General features: G+C 37.8%; 1 protein-coding gene across 4 annotated transcripts in view; it reads right to left on the bottom strand.

The window, feature by feature from the left end:
- The window catches only part of CDH13 (cadherin 13), a 1,297,228-nt gene that overhangs the window by 498,427 nt on the left and 773,369 nt on the right, over positions 1–25,432 (bottom strand). For all 4 annotated transcript variants that reach the window (XM_072634210.1, XM_072634211.1, XM_072634209.1 and 1 more), the window contains exon 6: positions 4,754–4,898. In XM_072634210.1, coding sequence (XP_072490311.1) covers positions 4,754–4,898 — 145 coding nt within the window. The remainder of the gene's footprint in view (positions 1–4,753; positions 4,899–25,432) is intronic.

Below are 25,432 nucleotides of genomic sequence, written 5' to 3'. Positions count from 1 at the left end.
TGTATACACACGCACATTTTGGTTATTTATTTATCTGAGGAAAATAGAGGAAGTGAGAAGGAGCACGGCAGTATTAAAGTTCAAATAGTCATTTTTTTTTCTTCATTGGTTTCCCTTTATCCAGTAATGAGGATGAAAGAATACCTCTGTGTTTAGCACCACACAGATCTAAAAGGTACCTTGTCTGAAAATACTGATAAATATGTGTAACCTTCACACTGAATGGATCTGAGTCGGCAACCTTCAAATACACTTGACAATGACAAAGATATTTTTCTTTTTGGGAGATGAACTTTTGGAGTGTTTTATGTGCTTTATTTTCCTCTGAAAACCCTGAACACCTCTACACTTCACTCTTCCTAACTAGTTGGCTACCCTCAGGAGAAAGCACTGGGGTAGCAAAGGAAACTTCACTAGATACACGCTTAAAGATGCTGATGGAGTCTGCTCAACTTGGGTTTCCTAAAATACGGGATATGTACTTCTTGATCTGATTAGTAAGTCACAGTCTACTAGGTGCTACTGATTAGCTCATGATAGAATGACCCCCAAGCCCTCTCCCTACTGGCTGTTTAGGATGACTATCTAAAGAACCACATGACAGCAGGGAATATTTTAGGAGAGGCATCTCTTTAAAATCTCATCCCTTATCAGGTTCTGAATTAGGCCCAGAAAAGAGGAAAAATAGTTGGTGATGTTCAAAAAAGTCATTCCCATTATCATTATCACTGCCAGCAGCACAATTGCAGTTATAAGAGGGAAAGAGAAGGAAATAAGCATTTGTATATCTCCTACTATGAACCAGTCATTGTGCAAAATACTTTACAAATATGATCTCATTTGATCCTCACAACAATCTAGAGAGGTGTTTGCTGTTATTATCTCTGTTTTATAGTTTGAGAAACTGAGGTAGAGATTAAGTGAATTGCCCAGGGTCATGTAACTAGTACATTTTTGACATTTGCTCTATCCTACCTGACCCAACACTAATGCTACGGAAATTTTCAAAAAGATCATATGTGTCATCTGAATTTGTGTGCTGATCTAGAATACGAAAATCTAAACACTGAAGTTGTCCCTACATAATTCATTGTTAATTAACAAACATTCATTATTTACTATATGCCAAGCAATATACGAGGTAGTAGGGAAAACAAAAACAAAATCTTAACTCTTTCTGTCTTCAATGAGTTTGTATTATCCTTGAGGTATTACAGAGGTTGGCACACACATGTTCTGTCAAGGAATAAAGCAGTATTTATACATGTAGAGAATATTATATTTTCCTACATTTCACATAAATCCAATGTCAAGCTCAAAGTCTAAGCTCAAAATCTGTTTGTCCTTTGCTGTTGACTATTGTAACAACTCTCCTATATTGCCTGGGTGTGGTATGGGTATAGATGGCACTATTAATCCACTGGATGGATTTTGAAGATGTCATCGTTGACTAAAGAAACCTAAGATGAAATCAGACAAGGTAACACTAGACAGAGTGTAGCCATTATTTGACTGGCTAAGGCAAACCCATACAATGTTGTATTACTCTACTGAAAGAGTTTTCTAAACCAATTTTGATTCCCACCATGCAATCAAGTGAAATAAAACATTGATTCAGGCTAAAAAATACAGCATGTCTGGACACAGTTGCCTCATGCAGACAAACAATGTATTTTTTATGATATTATATCAATCATAAGTAGGATTTTGAAGTACTTTGCATTTTGCTAGAGACTTAACAACAACACAAACAACACCAAAAATGTTTTATGCTTTTAGAAATTCAGTGTGCCAAAAGTTCCATTTTTGAAAGAAAATATAGCAGATGTAAGGCTATTAAACTTGAAATCTATTCTCCTAAAATTGAAAGAAGTGAGCACTAGCAGGAAAATTGGACGCCTTCTTATCATAAATAGCCAATGCAGACATATGCATGCTCCCAGCTTCCAAGAACGTAGCCACTATCTCTGTGCTCAGAATAGGGCCCCAGTGTATTTTACTTCCTAGTTTACTTTGCCCTACAGTCATGGAACCTTAGACTTATAACAGCAGAAATGAATTTTTCTGCTATTGTCCAACTCCAGTCCCTTAGTATCTTCACATGAAGTTTCCCTACCTTAATTTATTCAGCAGGTTGTGGTATATATTAGAAAAAAAATAAAATTATCATTTGCTGTAGCATGCTGTTTTCCCAGTGGATATGCGATTCTTGAGGGCAAAAATGATTTCATTGTTTTGTCTTAGTATCTTCAGTGCATAGCCAAATAGAAACTACTATACATAATAAACATTTAATAAGGAGGCAGTATGTTCAAGTGAAAAGGCTGGCTCTGGAGTCAGAGGATATGGGTTCACATTGCACTTCTGATGGTGATTACTTGTGTTACTTTGAAATATTTTTAAATTCCTTAGCACAGAGCCTAGACCATGCTGTGGGCTTCATGTCTGATCTTGGACTTTTCTCTATAGACATCCCAGAATACACATAGGATAAAGGTCAAAGGATGGAGCAGAATATATTGTGCTTCAGCTCATGTAAGAAAGGCAGGAGTAGCAATCCTAATCTCAGACAAAGCAAAAGCAGAAATAGATCTAATCAAAAGGGATAAGGATGGAAACTATATCCTGCTAAAAGGCACCATAGACAATGAAGCAATGTCATTGCTAAACATGTATGCTCCAAGTGGTATAGCATCCAGATTCCTAGAGGAGAGGTTGGGGGAGTTGAAGGAAGAAATTGATAGCAAAACTATACTAGTGGGGGACCTCAGCCTCCCCCTCTCTGAACTCGATAAATCCAACCTCAAAATAAACAAGAAAGAGGTTAAGGAGGTAAATAAAACTCTGGATAAGGTAGATATGATAGATCTTTGGAGAAAATTAAATGGGAATAGAAAGGAATATACTTTTTTCTCAGCGGTACATGGAACATTTACAAAAATTGACCATGTACTAGGACATAAAAATCTCACAATCCAGTGCAGAAAGGTAGAGATAATCAATGCATCCTTTTCAGATCATAATGCATTAAAAATATAGACATCCCAGAGAGGTTTGCCATTTCCTTCTCCAGCTCACTTTACAAATGAGGAAACTGAGGCAAATTAAGTCAAATGACTTTGCCCAGGATCACACAGCTGGTAAGTGTCTAAGACCACATTTGAATTCCTGAAGATAAGTTTTCCTGGCTTCAGGCATGGTACTCTATCCACTGCTCCACCTAGATGTCCCATACTTTGGAACATAGTAGTGTGTTTCCTTCCTCCTTCTTTGGAACCTTCCTCTGTCAGTTATCTCATTTGTAAAATCAAAGTTTGGACTAAATGGAATAGGTTTTCCTATTTAAATTCACATTTAAATCAATGATCTCAAGTTACTTGATTGATTATTATAATTAGTATTTATATAACATTTAAAAATTTGCCAAATTCTTTGCATGTGCTATTTCATTTGATCCTCACAATCCTCTGAATAAAGTATTATTTATTATCCCCATTTAATAGATGGGTAAATTGAAGCTGAGAAGTTCAGTGACTTGCCTAAGATCATATAGTCTATAAGTTTCTGAGGGAAGATACCCTAGTCACTGTACCACACAGATGCCTTGATGACTAATATAGACTGTACATACTGAAAATGTCACATCCTCCTCCTACTCCAACCCCAGTGGAATCTAAGTACTTTAGAGAAAGATAAAGCTACATTTCCACACAGTAGATGGATTAAAAAGGCAGGCAGAGACCAGATCTACTAGAAACCAGAGAGCTCTTCAGTATAGCCTCAAGTTATTCACCTGGAAGTTTAATAATTCTAATGGAAAGCATTTTAAGGCATGTGATTAGCTCTAATAAGTCCTCCAAAGGACCTAGTCAAAATATGGGAAGTAAATAATTTTTTCCAAAAACGCAAAAAAAATGAGTTGGAGCAATTGTTTGGAATTAATTATTTTGCATTCTTCATATTGTCTATTTGGACATAATGTGAGACACCCATTAACAGTATGATTTCAATACCTTCTACATTTTAATATTCTAAAATCAAATTTCTGATTCATGTGCATGAACATTCATTATTATTATTTTTTAACACAAGCATCCAGTGGCAGAATTATGCTGCCATGGCTTCTGCTGATGACATGATTAGCATATATAATTCAGAAGTTGAGCTCTTAATACCAAAACTTCCTTCAGCAGAAATGATCCACAAAAGGAAGCTCTGTGACAACAGCTAGGCTGTGCATTCCTATACATGTTTAAAAATGGACCTTTAATTAATGACAAAAATTTTCAGGCTAAATTTCCATGACAGAAGTAAATAAACAAATAAACAGCCCTAAGCAATCCCATTAAGACAATTTTTAGTAAAATAAACTATAGACCTGATGGTCTGTCCAGTGTTGTAAGACCTCTTATGTTGGTAATACACGTTAGTCTTCAGGCTAACAAGGTTGATGGGGGAATTTTTTTTGCCAGCTATTGTTTGTCTGTCACCAGGTACTATAATTATAGTTCACAATATCTTGGAGGAAACTGGGAGAAAGCCCAGTAACAACTCTATTAAATTCCACCATTTAGTTTGATTTTATTTTGTTGTGTCGATAAATAACAATGTCACATCAAATGACAACTCAAGAGGGATATACATGTGCACACATATACACAATTCTCCAGGAATCAACAAAAAAAGTCATCCAACATTACTTTTAAAAATTTTCCTCTAACACTACTGTAATAGATAAGACAAAAAATCTTACCAGTAGGAGACCCTTCCATGACATGACCAATGTATGGACCTTCTTTAAAAATGGGCCTGTTGTCATTTTGATCAATCACGATGACATCCAGCGAGACAGGTCCCTCAATGGTTTTGCCGCTGACATCAGTAGTCTCCACGAACAGCTGTTTGAGTAAAGAGATTGGGGTGGGGAGGGAAAGGAATTCATTTATTGTGAAAACCGAAATATCTTCCTCCTGGGAAAAATAGGGAACATCAGCAATTTTTGTTGTAATTAGCCCTTGGCAAAGTTCAAACATTGGTCTCAGTGGATAGTCACTAGGATTGAATTAGAAAGTGCAGGTTTTGAGTGAAAGAGAAAAATCAATTCTTGCTGGATCCCCATTGGGTACTTTGCAGTTAATTCACTGAATTTGCAAAAAGAACCCAAAGAAATAAAAAAAAAAAAGCATAATTTGATATGAATGATGTGAAAAACTGCTGAGGGTATGATGTCTTCTATTTCTCTAGCATAATTATGCTTACAGGGAATATCTTTACTGGTAAGAGAAATGACAAAGCAGTTCATAGCAGAATATTGAGTCATTACTTCAAGCATTTGTGATTTTACGTGTGAGTGACCTCTCCACTTTCAAATACCTTAGGTCGTCTAAATCATAGTACAAGGGTGTTGATTGGTGGCCAAACATAACCAACACCATAACCATCATTTATGTGATGAGAGAGAGAGAGAGAGAAAGAGAGAGAAGAGAGAGAGAGAGAGAGAGAGAGAGAGAGAGAGAGAGAGAGAGAGAGAGAGAGAGAGAGAAGAGAGAGGAGACAAGAGGACATACTGACCCAGGAGGCCACAGTTCTCATGCCTCATGGATCATGTACAGTCCTCTTTCTAGTTCTCTAATCTTGGAACTGGGTTACCTTACTCTGATACTAATGATTATTCAAGGATGTGGTTTGAAGTCATTTAATGGGATAGCCACTGACAATGGAATGACTCATCATAGAACTGTCTTTGTTGGAGATGCAAAGTAATGGCTCACCAAAGACATGGCCTTGGTGAAATCTAGTTTCTTTTTTTTCTCTTTGAGTCAAAGTCACTGCAAGAGAATTAGAACTAAACTCATAAAAATGGGAAGGGAAGAGTTATGGGATCTTTACCTTTTCATTCGGGAGACCTGGGCTAATCAAAGAAAAATGGCTCAGGTTCCTGTTAAGCCTTCCTTCCTATCCCTTCAATTTCCCTCCTTAAGGGGCAACTTTACCTACTGATATTTTTAAAGAGATGTATCAAACTATAACTCTAATCTTAGACAGCAAGGATCTCTGAACTACCTTTGTAACTTTAGACATATTACTTCCTCTTTGAAGGCCTTTTTCCCAAATCTAAATCCCATTAATCCAGATTTTCAAAAAAGTTCAGATGATCACTTACCAGATATGTTGTAGAAAGCATGTTTATTTTTTAGATATCAGTCAGACTATCTCTTCCAAAACAGATCATGTGTGATTCACAGAATCATATAATTTTATTGTTAGAAAGACCTTAGCAGTTATCTATTTCAACCTATAACCAGAAGGGATACCTACTTTAACATGCCCAACAAATATTCATCCATCCCCAGTTTGAGGAGCTCCAAAGAAGGGGAGTCCAGTAGTAGTTACTGGACTTTGAGCCACTTTGCATCAGCTCTCATTGTTACGAAGTGATTGACATCAAAGCTAAGTTAACCTTTTTGCTGCTTCCAACCAATGGCACTCTTCTTATGTTCCAGAAGGGAAGACTCAGTTAAACAAAGATGCCTTGAACCCACCCAGAGTACTCTGGAAGACGAGAATGGGTATCTTTTCTCCTCCTCTCTTCTTTTTTAGCAAGCAATAGCTGATAATATAAGTTTTTTTAGATGTCCTTTAAGCATCTTTCTCTTGGGAAAGCATCCAGCAACATCTCAGCTAATTCAAACAAATAACACATAGATGCATATGTTACCTCAGCATCATAATTGTTTGCTTATCCATACCATCGTACACTATGTGGGGACACTGGAGTACCTCAGAGATAAATCCCAACCAATACAGACACTCCTGAACCAACTACACTCAATATGATGAAAATATGAGGGAATGATATTCAAAGCAATACCCTGGAGATACCATTGCCTTGTCCCTTCTAGCTTCCACTGGTCTTCCTGAAATTTACTCCACAACACTGGCATGCCAAATAGCACACTCTTCACTAATTTTCTCTATCCCACCAGATAATGGTTAGTTTCTACATTTACCACTATCGAATGTGTACCAGCAGCTTTCCTACTTTTTGGCATTGCTAAATATGCCTATGGAACTGTCAGTGTAATCATCCGCTTATCTTGTCAGCTGGCACATTAAGGCAAAGTGTAGTGGGTCCTAGAGCTGCCTTTGTGTAATGTGTAGATTATTCCATTCCCAGACACATTAACCAAGTGCTAATTGTACTTTCTCAGTGCAATTTGGTGCCAGTTGCAGGAATGACTCTGGCACCTGCTTGGACTTTCAGACTTACAGATGAACTCAGATGGAAAGAGTTGCAAAAGAGGGAATAATTTTCTCCCTAATAAGCCACTTTGAAGCCAACTTGCTTTTTAAAGCTGATGTCAGAGATAGGCAGTTTGCTGATTGGAACAAGGGCTGCATATCTGGTTCCAGGAGTTCCAGTATAGTTTCCTCTACTGAGCTGCTAAATAACTTCACTTTTTTTTTTTTTCTATTGGCCTCAGTTTTCCTAGAGAAGAAATCTCATTTTGTCCAGTTCAGGCAAACCAGACCAGTAGAAGGTCAAGTTTATATACTGGAAAAGCATATTCTTATGGGTACTTCTACTAAGTAGTCATATCTGAAAGCCAGAGGTACAGAAAGTAGGTGGTTTAATTCACGACAGAGTTTTTAATTATGCTATGCCTTTTAGGTTTTTAGAACCCTGTAATACAGGGTTCAAACTTGGTGCATTTGCATTGGGCTCACCTGATTGATGGAGAGAAAAAATGACAACATTTTATGTCTATCTGAGGGAGGAGTTGGTGTGGACAGGACACACATAGTTCTAGTCTCTTTTCAGGAAGGGATTCCTGGAGAGAGGAAAAAAGACTTTAGGAAGCAGCAGGCACCTGGAGGAGCCAGTGCCTTGACATGTCCCTGATTTCCAGCTTGTCTCCCCAGAGACTTTGGAGAATTTCCCTATAGGTAAGGTCAGGAACTCTGAATCTGATTCTGTCTCTGACTTTCTGTCTCTTTCTTTGTCTCTATTTCTGTCTGCTTGTCTCTGTCTCATCTCAGTCCTAGGGAAAGAAGTTCAATAGCTGTGGTTTTCTAAAATAACTTTTCTAATTTTAAATTTGCAATCTGCTTAGATACATGGTTCAATTGATCATTTATGCTTTCTGATTATTGTGTAACTAACCTTTGGCATAGTTTACAGATGAGGAAACTGAGACAAACAGGGTTAAGTGACTTGCCTAGGGTCATGTAGCTAAGAAGTATCTGAGGCCAGATTTGAAATCAGGAAGATGAGTCTTTCTGACTCTAGGTCCAGTGCTCTATCCACTGTACCACCCAGCTACCTCTATAACACGTTCTTAGTTAGCATTTGTATAGGTTTGTGAAGCACATTGGCAATATTTTTTTTTATTTCATCTTCATAATAATCCTAGGAAGTAGGTCCTGTTATTATGCCTATTTTACAGATGAGGAAACTAAGGCAAAGAGGTAAAGTAACATGCCACAAACTCTGAGGGGATGACAAAACATAGCCTAGCACTTCAGCAATCCAATCTATGAGAAAGCTTTCAAACACTGTGCTTTAGTCTTTCATCCTAAAGAATAAATCTAAAGCTGGTGATGATGATATATGTCTCTCTGCTTCTTTTCAGGGTATTTAATATACAGCTATAAGAATATATAATGTGGTTTGGCAGGGAGTGCATTTCTGGCACAATATACCCCTATAAAATACTTTGGGTACACTAAATATCGAATTTAGAGCAAGAGATTCAAGGTTAAATACTTGCCCAGGAACCATATTGAACATAATTTGGTACAATGAAAGAACACTGACTCTGGAATCACCTGATCCTGGGTTTACATCCCATGTCTGACAACTACTTCCTCTCCTTAAATCTCCTTGGCCTTCAGTTTCCTCATATATAGAATGCTGAAGTGAGACTAACTGGTCACTGAGAGCTCTTCTGGCTCCATATTTATGATCCTCTACCCAGAGAGGCGACTAGACATAGGTGAGGGCATGGCTGTAGAGATCCCTCAAGCTCTCAATCTCTGATCCTATGAGCCTTTTCTAATCCAAATGCCAAGATGTTGTGTTTTGAGGATCATTGCTCATCGTTAATAGTAGGTCTATCTATCTATTTCACTAAGGATGTCAAGACTGACTGAAAGTACACAAATAAGGAAAGTCATAAAGATATCATTGTTTCTATGTAAGACTGTCTTCATGACAAAGCTGTGCATGGGAAAGTGCCATCCAATGGTGGGTGTAGTTCCAGTGCAGATCTGTGCATTGTGATCATAAAGATCACACTAATTCAACGAGAATTCTAATATATTATTAGAATTGGGGAAAATAGGAAGAAGCAAATCATGGCTTTGGGGACTAGGGCATGTTTTGGCCAAGGCTTAGTCACATTCTATTTTTATCCATAAAACATTCTTTTCCTCATTTTTTAATTTGCATCTCTCCTTTGCCCTATTACTCTCTACCTTGCATTATATTTTTCTATGTTTATACCATGCCTCTCATCCTACCACTCTCCAAAGTGCCTTGAGGATAGGACCCATCATTTTTATCTTTATATCCCCTGCACTGAATACAGGGCCTTGTAGCTGGTAGATTTTTAATAAATACAGTTTGAGACTTGACTTCAGCTGACAGATGAATTATATCCCAAGACACCTAACACCTTAGATTTGAAGTCTGAACTATTATGCGCCAATGGGCTTGACCAATATCATAAACTACAATTAGGGTGAAAATGTAGAAGGTGTGCTTATCAAAGATATAGATGACACAAAGCTGGAAGGGATGACTAATATAATAGATGAGAGAAATGAAATTCAATCTTGACAGGCTGGAACACAGGGATGAAGCTAACAAGATGAAATTTAGCAAGAATAAAGTCTTACATTTAAGAGCCAAAAAATCTATTATATAAGCACAGAATAGGAGAGTACTGGCTTGACTGGTAGTTTATCTGGAAAACTAAAGGAAACTTGGTGTCATTAGGAAGTGTGAGGGGAGCTGGGCTCTCAGTCTGGTTCTGTCCTTAATTTTCTATATGTATAAGATGAAGTTGCTTCTTTTCTCTAGGCTTTAGCTTCGTTTTCTGTGAAATGTAAGGTTCGCTCTGGAATTTGGGGGTCTGCCAACTACAGCCTGCAGGTCAATTTCTCTTACTAGTTGTTTTCATATAGCCAGTGAGCTAAAAATGTTTTTTTTACATTTGTGAATAAAATTTTGTGGTATTGGAAAATGTAAAGAAAAAAACAACTTGCTTCAATCAAGGGCTACACATAACTGGTGGCTGTCCTTATTTGGCCTGCAGACTGAAGTTTGATAACCTCTAGATCAGAAGATCTGATCATTCAAACATCTATAATCTATAATCAAATGATGGGCATAATGGGACACTATATAAAAAGGAATAAAATCCAAAGCAGAGATGAGAGTGGGAAGGAATGAGCTGCAATGTTTTGGATACCTGCCAGATAAGAATTTTGAAGTTTTCTAATAGATATATTTATGCTACTAATAGCGGCAGTAATAACAATAGCTAGCGTTCTTAATGTTTATAGTTTGCAAAGTAATTTATAAATATTATCTTATTTTATTCTCACCTGCTCTGAGAGGCAGGTGCTATTATTTTTCTCATTTCCTCAGGAAACTGAGGCAGACAGAGGTTAAGTAATCTGCCCAGGGTCAGAGAGCTAGTAAGTATCTGAGAATAGATATAAGCTCAGATGTTCCTAACTCTAGGTTCAGTATTCTATCCTCTGTGCCACCTAGTTACTTATTAAATGGGGAGTCCTGATTTAGCCCCATTGCTAGAGATGCTTAAATTGAGTCCAAATTGCTAGATGTTATATAATGAAATAGAATTTATCCAGCTCTGTGCCCAGACCTTGTACATATATAGCATCTAGCACAGAACCTTGGCACGAAGCATCAAAAAATATTTATTACATGAAGGAATGAATACCATGGCTTGTGTCTGATCTCTACTGATGGTTTTCAGAAACTCCATGTACAGTGTTACCTCAATAATTATAATGACCCTATGAGGTAGGAAGGGAGAAAAATGTTTTCAGCTAAAAATATTTAGACTATGTCTACCTTACAAAATCCAAGTTTAAAGATTAAATAATGAAATTCTAAAATGTATTTTTGTGGATAAACCCACTTGTTGGTAATAATGGAATCTGAGTAATTTGAATTCATTTTCTAGAATACTCTAATACCCTACCTGAGGTCATTAAACTAGAATGAGGAAACTATCTCTTCATAATAACTTATCATCAGAGTCCTTCAAGAAAGAACTCACAATACTGAAACTTATAGCAGTTTCTCAACTGTCTTCCCTCCCCCATGGTACCCCTAGCAGGCCCCTATTTAGGGATCTACTGAAGTCTCAGCTCAAATGTGACCTTCACAATGAAAGCTGCTCATATCCCACAAATGCCTCATCTGCACTCTTCTGGTGCTTTGTATCTCTCTGGTTGTATTTAACAAATTCAGTTCAGTTCAACAGGCACTTACTATGTGCCAGGAAGCCAATGAATTAAGGCAATTCTACTTTTATTACATTTCTCTATTAATATTTTTTATGTCTCCCTAACAGTTTAAAAGATCTTTGGGAATAGTGATCATACCTTATTCATCTCTGTATCTCCCTTGGTGAGGAGTAAAGGGACTTAAATTTAGTAGAATTACCCAAAGGTACTTGGGTCAGGTCTTGTGAGGCCTCATTTTTTCCTGATTGACAAGGATAACACATAGTTTAGTCCCATCAACCTGAAATATGATATAAAGTTAGAAAAAAGTACCACCATTACTGAGCATAGGCCAAATGGAGGTCAAAGACAGAGGCAAACATCCCATGTTAGTTAGAAGGAAACTTAAAGACCCCCTAGTCTAACCCTCTTATTTTAATGATAAGAAAACTGCAACCAAAAGAGATTCAGTGTGTGTGTGCGTGCGTGTGTGTGAAGATCTGAGTGCAATGGAATGCCACTGCACTGAGAGAAGAGCTCAGAGAAACTTGGTCATCAGGTCACAAAACATAACCAACCTGGACAAATGGATTTATGCTATTATTCCAAACAGGGTCCTAAAGGTACTGAGATCTTTTCAAGAAATAGTCTGATGTGCTGCCAGAGAAATCCAACCACAACCTGAGCTAAGCTAAAATCTCTAATATCTTCATTCAATATTTCTCAAAATTAAGCAAGGGAATGTGTGGGTAAAGGGTGGTGTAAAGAGGAGGTTTAGAGAAAATTGTTATGATGGGAACATCACTCTGGAACTTCATTTGGTCTGGTGATAAAAATTAAGTGTAAGGGAAGAAAATTAAGAGCCAAGGGATCAATCTCCAGCTTTTCATTTATTTTAAAGCAATGCATCATTTTTAGAGATCATAATTATTCTTTCATAATTATTCTCATATGAGAGTTTGATGCAGTCACCAAATGTACTTATTTCTGAAAATCAACTCTTGTAATCTCACTGATCTGTTCTAATTTATGGTACTGACCTAATTGAGATATTACTGGGCAGAAAACTCTTGGAGAGAAGATGAAACCATCAGGTGCTTCTTACACTCACCAAAAACAACCAGCTTTGGTATTATAAGAATGTGTACTAGAACTTGTCATTTATTAATGTCTTTCAAAAAGAGTATTGATGCCATGCCATAAATCCCCCTCATGATGACAGTAACAACAAAAGCAAAAACAACTTCCAAAATTACTATCCAAAGGCCAACTCTTGTGCCAGGCCAAACACAAGGGAGTAATACCCTGGCTGCTGGAGATGGTTAACTTTCTTTAGGTTTTATCCCAGTGCGATTTCCAGCACTAGGTCACTCTCCAAGGATAAGGCATCTGCTACTTCCTACCCTAATGGTCTTCTCTAATGGTCTTATATAGATACCCCTAACTTATGACCAGGTCCCCAATCTCCACGAGCTCCTGCCTGTTATGAAGTAGGCCTCATGGGACCTCATAGGACACAATATCACCACTTGCCATGTGCCTTCCTTAACAGATCTCTCTCCACCTTCTGATACTCTGCCTAGAATCAATCCTCAATGATTAGCATACTTCCATTCCGTATATTCGTACCATCTCCAGTCATTCTGAACCTCTACCTGCTAATGTATGAATTTTCTATCCCAAATAGACCATTCCCTTGCTGTTATCAAGGTCAACCCTACTCCCTACCTCCCATTTCCCAGTCTATATCATTCTTCCCCTTTTACTGCAATCTTTGGATTTTGCTCCACAATTAATAAACTTCTTTCATCTTGAATTTCCATCATTATCACTCCTATCTTCTTACCTTCACTAAGACCTGACTCCCTCATGATGATATTACTTTCCCTGCCACTTTTTCCAGTATTTACTATCCTTTCTCTCATATCCTCTTCCTCACTGGTTGACGTGGAGGAATAGGAATACTCCTTGTTCCTCACTGCAACCTCCAGACTCTCCCTCTATAACCTTTACTAAACAATTTATCTTGTTTAAGTTTCATGGTATCAATATTTACTGATCCATTTGGAACCTAGTGCTGTCATCTGTCAGATTATATGATATTATCTTGTCTTCCTCAATGAGTTCCATACCTGGCTCACAGCTTTTCTCTCATCTCCAACTGGTGCTTTTATACCAGTGAACTTTAATATCCTTCAAGTGTCCTAATTTTGTTTCCTCCATTCCCATGTACTGTCACCTCCACATTCACAAACTCTAAACTCTAAAATCCTTTATCTGCTCATATTCTTTCACTAATCAATATCTCTTCACCTTCTTAGCTAAACTTCTTGAGAAAGTTATATATTCCAAGTGCTTCTACTTCCTCTCTTCCTACTATCCTTTAAACCCTCTGTAATATGACTTGCACTTTCATCCTTTCAACTGGATTTTTTCCAAAGTTATCCAAGATTTCTTAATTACTAAATAGAATTACTTTTTCTTAATTTTCATCCTTCACCTTTGCAGATTGTGTTACTGCTGACCATCATGTCCTCTTATATACTCTGTCCTCTTTAGAGTTTTCTCACACTGCTCTAATTTGATTTTTTTCCTAGATGTCTAGACATTCCTTCACAGTCTGCTTTGCTATTTCTTCATCCATGTCATGATGTTAACTATTGATGTCCTCTGAAATTCTATCCTGAATCTTCTTCTCTTTTGTTTCTGTGTAATCTCACTAGGTTACCTCATAAGTTTCCATGGATTCAATCAGCATTTCCAAGATGACGACCAGATCTATATATCTAACTCCATATTTTCCCTCAAGCTGTAGTGCTACACCACCAACTGCCTATTAGATATATTGAACTGGATGTGCTGAGGCATGTCAATCAACATGTCAAAAACAGTACTCATAATCTTTGCCCTAAATCTCTCACCTCTCCTAAATTTTCTAACTGTTATAGAGAATAGCTTCATGCTCCCAGTCACCTCAGCTCACAACCTTAAGTATTAATCTCGGCTTTTCTCTACTCGTTCCAATATCTGATCCACTGTCAAATCTTGCTAGTTCTACCATTATATCATCTCTCTTATATAGCCCCTTCTCTTGACTCAAATAACTAACATCCTTATTCAGGCCCTCATTATCTCTCACCTAGACTATGGACAAAACCTTCAGACAGGTCTCCAAGCCTGACATCTCTCTCTTTTCCAATCCATCTGACATTCAGATGCCAAGGTAATTTTTTCGAAGGTATGGGTTCCTGTTCAATGAGTTCCCTCCCTTGTCTCCTTATTACCATTAGGATAAAAGGTAAATTTTTCTATTTGGCATTTAAAGATCTTTATAACCTGGTCCATCCATACCTTTCCATTACTTCTTATACTGTGTTCCCCTATAAGCATTCCTATGAAGCAAAAAACATTGGTTTTTACATGCTTTTCATCAGATGTGACACTCATCCACCCCCACACATTTATACTGGATGTCCATCATGTACTCTCACTTCTGCTTCTTAATTTCCCTGCTTTACTTTAAGACTCAGCTCAAATCTCACCCATAGAAGGTTCCATCAATTTTTAGGAGGTCTAACCAACACCTTCTTACTGCTAGTGTCTTCCCTTCACAAATTATCTTCCATCTGCTCTGTATATATCTTCTTCTTATCCAATGTTCATATGTTTTTTGTTAGAAAAGCAAGGTCTTCAAGGAAAAGGACTATTTTTTTGTTGTTGTTGTTGCTTCTTTGGAGTTGGGGGATATCTAGTACTTGGTATATATCCTGCATACAGTAATTATATAATAAATGCTTGCTGACTGATATCCTCAATAAATAAATAAGCATTGAGGTAATTTGATAGATGCTGATTACACAAAGGCAACAATAACACAGTCTCTAACTTTAAAGTAGCTTATGTTTCATCAAATACAACTACATGTTTGTATAAATAATGTGAAAAAAAATAATGAAGAAAAATACACTGGAAAGTGCATGATGGGGGCATGAATCAAGAAAGGTATCATGTAGAGTTTGGGCTTTATCTTACTATTGAAAAAATAAATAAACCCTAAGAGTTAGAGGTGAGGAGGAAGCACCTTTTGAATATGGTTGAAAGCCAGGCAAAGCACAGAATTACAAGACATATTGTGTGAGAGAATCCTGAGGGATAGTAGAGGGAACAATTTGGGAACATGGAAAGGGAGAAATGTTAAACAAATTTGAACAGGGACATTTAGCTTAGGTTATGAAGGACTTTCCTGAGTTGGTGCTGATGTTGGTTCCTTATAAAGAGGACCAGTGACATCATAATGTCTTGAATTGTGTGTGAATTAGATTTAAGTGAGGTAGAGTTGCACATAGTGTTCAATCTCACTCTCTCTTCCAGAGTCATTGAAATCCACTGGCAAGAAAAACGTCAAGATGACTGGCGATGGTACGAGATGTAGTGGATGATCTCAGCATCTTTGATGTCTGACCAAACCTTTGGCATTATACAGGGCCTGCTTCAACTGCCTTCATGGCTGTGAGAACAAATTATTCTCATCTATTCACTCCACTGAGGGAAGTCTTTACATTCTTGGAATAGACATAGCTCTAACTCACTAATGGGTTAGAGGTCTATTGGTTACCCTCAACCTGGTTTAGCCAAAGAGTATCCTACTGCACATGCTACAGTTTTTTATTGATTAGGGAATGGACATGTACTGATGCTTTCAGGAGTGGGGAACCTGTGGCCAGCCTTCTAGGTCCTTAAATGTGACCCTTAGATTGAATTCAAACTTCACAGAAAAATCCCCTTAATAAAGAATCTGTTCTGTAAAACTGTATTGATAATGCATTTTTGCTTATTGTTAACATAATTTTTCTTCTTAATGATATTAAAGCTTTTCCCCATACATTAATGGACCTGTCCATGAGGGGGAGTTTGATTAGAGAAGATTTGTAGGAAGTTCCACACCTTTTTTTAATGATGCACTGGTTCTCAAGGCTTGTGATGCCCTCTGGCTCTAAAAAATATATAAATACTCTGCGGTGAGGTTTTACTTTGGGGCTTAGTTTTGAAAGAAGGTTTGTGTGCCAGATGAGACTCTGGGAAGCTGATACACAGCCCTCCAGCTTTGAAAAGCCAGATGTTGGTGCTTCTTTCCCTGGTAACTATTTATGTATGGTCAGACAGCTATCTTTCTGTTGATTTGTGATCTATGTATTCCTTATGTCACTCGGCACTGTCTGTTGATTTTGATTTCTCTGTATTTTCTCTGAAGTTCAGAGTGCTGACATTCCCCAATCCTGATATAAGTGAATGATACATATGCTTGATTAAAGTGATCGTTGACCCCTCAAGTTGCCTTTTCTTTTAGAAAAACAGATCTAAGAACCTGTGAGAGCAGCCCTCCTGTATAAGTTGGAGTGCTTGCTTTTACAAAACTCGAACTCAGTTCAAAGGCCATACCTAAGGACCTAGAAGGTTACATGTAGCCGCAAGGCCGCAGGTTCCCCACCCTCGTTAAATCACATTGGCAGATATGTGGAAGGTGGATTGAAACCGGGAGAGACAAAATGGGGAAATCAATTAAGAGGCATTGGAATGGTAGTCATCTGCACAGAAAATATATTAAAGTCTTGATGGCAGATGAAGAGAGGAGAGGAGAGAAGAAAAGAGGAAAGAAAAGTGAGAGGAGAGAAGAGGAGAGGAGACAGAAAAAAAGAGAGAGACAGAAAGAGAGGGTTGAAAAAGAAAAGGCCACAAGACAGAGCCCTAGGGAACATTCATAGGTAGGGGGCACTCTCTGGATGATAATCCAGCAAATGATAAGGAGTGGTCAGATAAGTAAAAGAAAAGGCAGGAAAGATCCTTGTCATGAAACCCTAGAGAAGATAGAGTATCGAGGCCTAGAGGGTAATCGATAGTATCAAATACTACAAATAGTCCAAGCAAGATAGGATTTGAGAAAAGGTCATTAGAAAATGTCAGAACTTGCATTATTCTGCTACCCTTCCCATCATCTCTCTAGTTAGAGCAGGGACATATGTTTCACATGTTTTCTGAGAACAAATTGGTCACTCGCATTTATCTGAGTTGGGCTTTTACAGGCATTTTTACTGACATTATTTTGCTGACATGTCTTGTTTTCCTGTTTGTGCTTCAGGGGGCATCAGTTAAAAAACAGTAGTGATAATAGCCAAAATTTATATGGTGTTTTAAGGTTTACCAAGTATGTTACATACCATATCAATTATGTGGCGCTTTAAGGCTTGCAAAATGTTTTACATGTTTACATATCATTTTACAAGTTTATATCAAAGCTCTGTGAGGAATGTGTGATTATTTTCTCCACTTTACGAATGAGGAAGCTGAGTCACAGAGAGGCCAGGTGACTTGGCAACTCAGCTCTTCCTGACTTCAAGTCCAGTATTCATCCACATTACCACCTAGCCATGAATAAGTATTGATAAGTTTCTATCTTGTGCCAGTTGTTCTATTAGGAATTAGAGTTGAAAAGAAAAAATAAACATGTTCCATCCAACTTTTTCCCATTTTTCTCTGAATAACTCTAACTTTTCATTTCTTATGCCACTGAAAGTATTCCATCACCTTTCTCTAATGCATGAGCACTCACACTATGTTTAAAGGTTGGTAAGTTTCTGTTTTTACTATTTTATTATTATAAAAAAGTGCTGCTGTGTATATGTGGGTATATATGGGACTTTTCTTTCCAACTCTGACCTTCTTGTGTCTTATGCCTAGGAACAGAATCCCCAGGTCCAAGGATATCACCATTTGAATGACTTTGCATAATTTCTGGATAAATAGAATTTCTTCTTTAAAAACAACAACTGATATCACACTATGAATACTTTGAAGATAAACTACCTGATCAATTATAACGATGTGGCAAAGTTGCCAAGGTAAAGTAAGAAAATAAAATTTGCTGAGAGAGCAATGAAAAGAATGAGAAATAATGCCATGTCAGCAGAGCTCAAGGAGCAGAGTCTTAAGGACTGAATCCTGGGGATGGGAAGGTTCTGAGGGCTGACTGTTCCTTTAAGGAGTTTGGTGACAGAGGGGAGGGGAAAGAAGGGAGGGGCAGGCACAGGCACTTGCTGATGAAACTGACTTTAGCATTGTCAAGGAGACCTTCAGTCAGTGCCAGAAATAATTGTTATAACAAATACAGTGTTTATTTTATAATCTAGTCAACAACAGTACCAGCTGCTTTCCCTTCCAGAGGACCATAGCAACAGGAATTGACTGATAACCAAATTCTTTCTACTTCACAATGTCTTAAATTTGATTTCTTCTTTGGTTGTAATCAGAAATATACCACGTATCAGTAAAGTTCTCTTTAAATTTTCTAATGCTGGTGTAAGAAAGTCCTGAGTCCAAATCATGCCTCTGGTACCAGCGGTGTGACCTTAGGTTAATCAGTTAACTATTCTGAGCCTTAGTTTTCTCATCTATGAAATGGAAATAAGATCTGACTCATAGCATTACCATGAAGATCAAGAGAGATGATGTATGGATAGCTCTTCACACAACTTAAAGCATTATATGAGTTGTTATGAATATTACCGGTATCACCTTCCCTCAGAAGTTTGTTCTCCCTGTATAATTTGGTTATACATATGAAACACATCTTCTCTTTTCAAGATGACAGACTTTCCTGACACTTGTATTAAAAGGTGCTGGGAGTGGAATGGAAAGAGGACTGGCCTTTGGAGGCAGAATATCCAAGTTCACATCCCAGTTCTTCCACTTCCCATATGTATAACCATAGGCAAATCACTTCCTCTGTCTTGGTCTTAATTATCTCATCCATATAATTAATTCGATCAGAGGAGGGGGGCACTCATTCTGCTTACTTTGCTCTGAATTCATTCACACAAATCTTCCTATGTTTCTCTGAATTTCTTTTATCTATCAATTTTGTTGAGCAGTAGCACAGTTATTTTTCTTACCACTCCAAGGTTTGTTTAGCTATGCTCCAACTGATGGGCATTCATTTTGTTCCTAAATGAAATGACTTCAGAAAATCAGAACAAGCCATTGAATCTAATGTATGCAAGACATCTGGTCTGCGGAGAGAATTTGCTGGTTCTGCGAGTTATTCTTTTGACTTAACTTATAACTTTTTCCAAGTTGGTATAACATCGCCTTTCACTCAGAAGTATTTTTAAAAATCTATGACAGCATCAAGGGAGCAAAGTCTTCATTGGTCATTAGGAATAGGGACTGTGGGGGGCTTTGGGAATATTGGGAGCTTTTCTTTGGGTTTCATGCAGCTATCAACAGTGCAATGTTTATGTGTCCCAATTGCATCTATCCATTAAAAGACGCACAACACACCATGCCTGAGTAAAAGATAACTATGAGACTAAGAGACATACTAAATTCAATTAAATGCTATTTTTTTAATCTCTCAAAAGAAATGCATCAAAGTGCCCTAAATTTAAGTAAAAGTTTCCAAGAGAGAAATCCACTACAGTTTGTGATACATTTCATCTTCTGCCTTATTCTGTTTTGAACTTTTCTTCTCTCTAGGTTCTTGTTGGTTGAGAGATGGAGAAAAAGAGGAGAGAGAGAGGAGGTGATAGAAACTGAGGGAAAGGAAGGGGAAGGGAAAAGAGAGAAAGGAAAGGAAAAAGGAAGGAAGGGAAGGGAAGAAAAAGAAAAAGAAAAATAGACAGACTCACAGACACAAAGAAAGTAATGAAGACCAGGGTCTGTAAAAACTATATTCCCATTTGGTCTGCAAAAGGACCAGAGAAACTCCACTAAAAGGCAATGTGAAGTACATCTCCAAAGTCATCCCATATCTTTTCTCTCTCAATTCTCTGGTTGCCTCAACAGGGCTATTCATCATCCTAAACAGGGGTACTATGATCACTTGAACATGACCTTGTCCTGAAATCTAACCTTAGACTACAAACCCAGAAACTTGCTACACTTCTATCATCTCCCTTCAGTCGCTCTAGGGTTCTGTTTCTGAATACTTTCTGGCATGGCCTGCTGGCCTGGTTTCCTCAAATTACTCCCAAGTCCTAGAAGACTTTCAGTTATAGGTACAGGTAACTGAAAGACCCAAATGTCATTGACATAATATTTGCAACTTGGTCTACAACAGAAAGGTCATAGTCTCCTCCTGGTGGTATTTCTTAAGCCCTTTCAATCACTAGCATTGTTTAGCTGCTGGTGGAACATTTCTTGTACTTTATTTCAACCTATTATTTTGCACTAAAAAATTTCTCAATTGGAGTAGCCATATTGAATTTACTCTTATGTCTACTTGTTTTGCCAATAATAGGTCTGGGTATACCTTTTCTTGATAATCCCCCAATCTAATCACTACTAGGCAGATCACTACTTGGCCATTAAGACAAATGTCTCATCCACTTGCATTTACACACAGATTTGAGATTTCTTTTGAGAGGTGACTTCCAATGAAAATTACAATCTGTGTCCTGAAATTCAAGGCAATTTTTAAAGAAAATAGTTATACAGTTTCTGAGATAGTTACTAAGAGCATAAATAACTCTCCTAAGGTCCTCGAGGGTAAGAGGAAGGAGATACTCTCATATATGACAAGGCTTCCACGGGACTGGTATTCATTGCAATGAGGTTTCCCCTCACCACCTACCCTCTGACTGGCTCTGTCAAATGCATTGCTAATAATAATGTTATTAACAATATTTAAATCAAGATGGTTTGAATTACAGTAGTAATAATAGGCAATTGCTCCAAAGGAAGGATCAGGTCAAGTTTCATATATGTACTCTGAAATGGAATATGAGTTTAGGGTTGAGTTGCTGGTGCGGGTTGAACTTCAGGTAATGGGGTTTTGGGAAAGGATAATATGCTAGGATGATTGGGGAGAGTTAGGAACAGGATGCAAATTGCGTACCCTTGTACTATCTCATAGTTTAGCTTGAGGTAGTTATAGGGTGAACACTGAAAAGACAATACAGCACAAGAGATAAAAGTACTGTAATTGGAGTCAGGATATTTGGGGTTTTGAGTCTTGTCTCTGGCACATAAGCAGCTGTTTACCCACTAATAGGTCACTTATCCTCAGTTTTCTTACTGGTAAAGTGCAAAAGTTGGACTAGGTAGCATCAAGAACCCTTTTCAGTTCCAAATTAATGATACTATGTAGAGATAACCAGTGTACTGATAGAAAAAGGTCAAGATTTGAATCACAGGATGTGTCACACATTTGCTTCAAGCTGAGTTTCTCTGCTTCTCTCAAAAACTATCTAGGCGAATAGTGTCCAAAGTCATCGCTGTGCTCTCTCCTTCCTTCTCTTCCTTCCCTTTTCCTTCTCTTCCTTCCTTCCTTCCTTCCTTCCTTCCTTCCTTCCTTCCTTCCTTCCTTCCTTCCTTCCTTCCTTCCTTCCTTCCTTTTCTCTCTCTCTCTCTCCCTCTCTTTCTCTCTCTCCCTCTCTTTCTCTCTCTCCCTCTCTCCCTCTCTCTCTGTCTCTCTGTCTCTGTCTCTGTCTCTGTCTCTCTCTGTCTCTCTCTCTCTCTCTCTCTCTCTCTCTCTCTCTCTCTCTCTCTCTCTCTCTCTCTCCCCACTAATTTTAATCTTTCATTTAAGCTTGGGACTATCTTACATTTTAGCTTGGGACTATTTTACATTTTATTTAATGTTTGGTTGTTTTGGGGGAGGGTAGATTTACTGTAGGGGTGAAAATTTAAGGTTGAATAGTATTTGATCTCAGAATAAGAGAATTAAAGTACCCCTGAAATTAAAGGGTCCTCTGAAATGACACCACTAACTTAGAAGCAGAAATCTTCCCTAAAAATCCCTCACTAATGGGTATACAGCCTCTGCTCAAAGGCCTCCAGGAAAAAAGATCCTACAGAGACTCACTTTCCATTTTAGACAGTCCTGATTGTTAGGAGCTGAAATCTACTTCTCTTTACTTCCCCCTATAGTTCTTAGCATGGCCCTCTGGAGCCAAGCAGAATAATTCTAAGGACTCCACATGACAATCCTTTACCTATCTGAAAGCAGATGACACACCCCCTCCTTCGTCCCCTCCAACTACATCCCCTACTCTATTCTGTTCTCTAGGCTAAATATCTCTAGCTCTCTCACATCCTCATTAGAGAGGGCCTGGTTTTGAGATGATTCCATCAAACATCAAAGATGGTAGGCATCAAACAGTATCATCATTTTATCCTTTTCCATTTGTATTCCTTGTGTTTGGTCAATAAATTCTTTGAAATGTTTCATAGAGTTTCAGTTCTCTTTTGGTCATCACTTCCTTGGTATCACCATGAGAGCTGAGGTTCCTCCCACACATCTTTCATAACCCACTAGTTTCTGAAGATTTAAAATCCAACCTAAAATATTAGCCTCAGGATATTTTTCCCCTCTGAAGAGCCCAACTCCACAGTAATTCTTAAACCCCTGGTTCCCTCGAGGCAATTCAACTATGCTGTTTCCTAAGAAAGAGCTCAAATCTGAAACCAGCACAAATAAGGCTGATTACTTTGTAGATATAAATAAGTTCTCACTAGCATCAGCTTCAGAATCAATTCCCTCTAGCTAAATATTACTGATGATGAAGAATAAAAGGAGAGGAACTGGATGTCAAGGTATAGTATAAGTTAAAGAATGAGATGCTTTTTATTGTCAATTTATACAAATAAAAGTCAGTAGGAAGTAGAGGAAATGGACAACAATCTTGGCTTCTTAGTTTCGGGCATCTGAGGGGATCAGTATCTATTAGGAATCCTCCCTTTGCCTGTCACAAACAGTAAAGAAGTGGTCTTTGAGATTTGATTCATAAAGCAGGCTAATGGACAAGAAAAACTACCACTGAGTGAACTTTCTGGTGGCCCTAAGCCAGATAGAATTGGCTTACCAGTCATAAAAAGACCTGACCACAAGGAGTCCTTCGTATCTGGCTGATATTCCAACACTATCTAAGTAATTAGAGCCTGTACTCCTGATCAGCCTCATTTAAGTGAGGAGTCTAACAGGATCACATGTTCTTATTGACTATTCATTTAATCTATACTTAAGTCAACCTATTGTTGTTAACTGATGAATAACCTGCAAATGTCTCATTTTGTTCTAATATCAGACTCCATCCACAAGGGAGTGTCCTGAGTCAGGCCTGGACCATGCCATGATGCTTGCTCAGATACAATTGACAGGAAAGACACAAAACCTTATTGACTTGGAAAACACATACATACAGTGGCTCAAACCACTGGTCTGGGTGGGGCAGTGGGGGTAGAATTGCATGAAATGGATTTAGGGAAATAGAATCCCCGCCAAGAGGTGAGATAAGTATTATAAAAACTTTCTATCCAATGAAATAAAGACTTGGGATAAGGACTTAATCATGCTAGGAAAAGAAACTATACTCAAAAGATAGACCATTAGCCTGAGGGTGTGCTTCTTGGTTTTTGGCCTTTGCAAAGATGTACCCATAACTTTAGCTATGACTAAAAGAGCTGTCAGTCTGCCCTTTTCAAGAAGAGGCATTGCAGTCACTGTACTCTTCTATAATAGATAAAAGTGTGACTGTCATCAGGTGTTCTGAAGAAATGAAGGCCAGAAGCTGAAAGTAGCAAGAAACTAGGCAGTCATGAAGTCTGTGGAAAAAGCCTGAGATCATGAGATAAAGCAAGGTCTATTTAGCACTGACCATACAAAGGATGGAAATATGTAATTGTATAGTACCTACTATGTGCCAGACTCTGTGCTAAGATCTTTTTCCCAAATTCCTCATTTAATTCTTATAACAACCCTGCGAAGTAGGTACTATTTTTATTCCTATTTTATAGATGAGGAAACTGAGCCAAATAAGAGGTTAAGCAACTTGCCCAGTGTCATACATCTAGTAATTATCTGAAGCTGGATTTGAACTCAGGTTTTCCTGCCTTAAGACCTAGCACTTTATCCACCGAACCTCCAGTTGCCTCATGAAATAAGAAAAGCAGGTAGTGAGATTTAGGGGACTTGATGAGAGAGGGCAACTAGGTCGCACAGTGGATGGAGTACCGGGCTTAAAGATTCATCTTCCTGAGTTCAAATCTGGCTTTAGACATTTTCAAGCTGTGTGACCCTGGGCAAGTCACCAAACCCTGTTTGCCTCAGTTTCCTCAACTGTAAAATGAGTTGGAGAAGGAAATGGCAAACCACTCCACTATCTTTGCCAAGAAAATCCCAAATGAGGTTGTGAAGAGTTGGATACAACTGAAAAAACTGAAGAACAACAAATTTATGAGAAAATAAATGCTAAAACCAGCACTTTGACAACATTGCCAGAAGACACCATAGTCCTGTGGTGTCAAAAGTTTTAGTTTCCATTTGTCACATGTCCCCTAAATAAACATGTTTCCTACATCTGTGGCCCTTAAAATCTGTTCCGTAGATATGTTCCAGTAATGGTGAATGCTTAGTAAATGGTACATGGTAAATAGGGAACATTTTCACTACTATTTTACTGACCTAATTCACAAAATGTCTTTGCTTCAAACTACTTGGGATAATGTATGACAAGTAAAAGTAAATACCTCACTGGAGACTAACATAATATGGTTGTGTATGGATGAAGAACCATAGAGTACTTTAAATCTGAGATATTTTTTTCTTGTGGTCCCCTTGCGTGTAGTAGTACTATCTCTATCTCTATCTCTCTCTATCTCTCTCTACCTATTCTATATCACACTATAAAGATGTTGATAAGATTTTTAGGCCTGACCATCTGAAAAAAAATCAACTTCTTTATTGTTTATCATTATTTACATTTCACTATTAACAGTACTTTTGAGACAAAATAAAAACTACCTTATATTGTCTTCATAATTTTTTCAACTATTTGCAGCAATTGTTCCCCCAAAGTATCAATTAATATGAACTGTCTGAGATTCAGACACTTATTTGCATAATAGATACCTCATTAATGTTTGTGGAAGATGATAATATCTTATCAGTCAAAAT

This window comes from Notamacropus eugenii, chromosome 1, assembly GCF_028372415.1.
Source record: "Notamacropus eugenii isolate mMacEug1 chromosome 1, mMacEug1.pri_v2, whole genome shotgun sequence".
Lineage (NCBI taxonomy): Eukaryota > Metazoa > Chordata > Mammalia > Diprotodontia > Macropodidae > Notamacropus > Notamacropus eugenii.
Note: the sequence above shows the minus strand (reverse complement) of the source record. Positions and strands in the feature narration are given on the sequence as shown.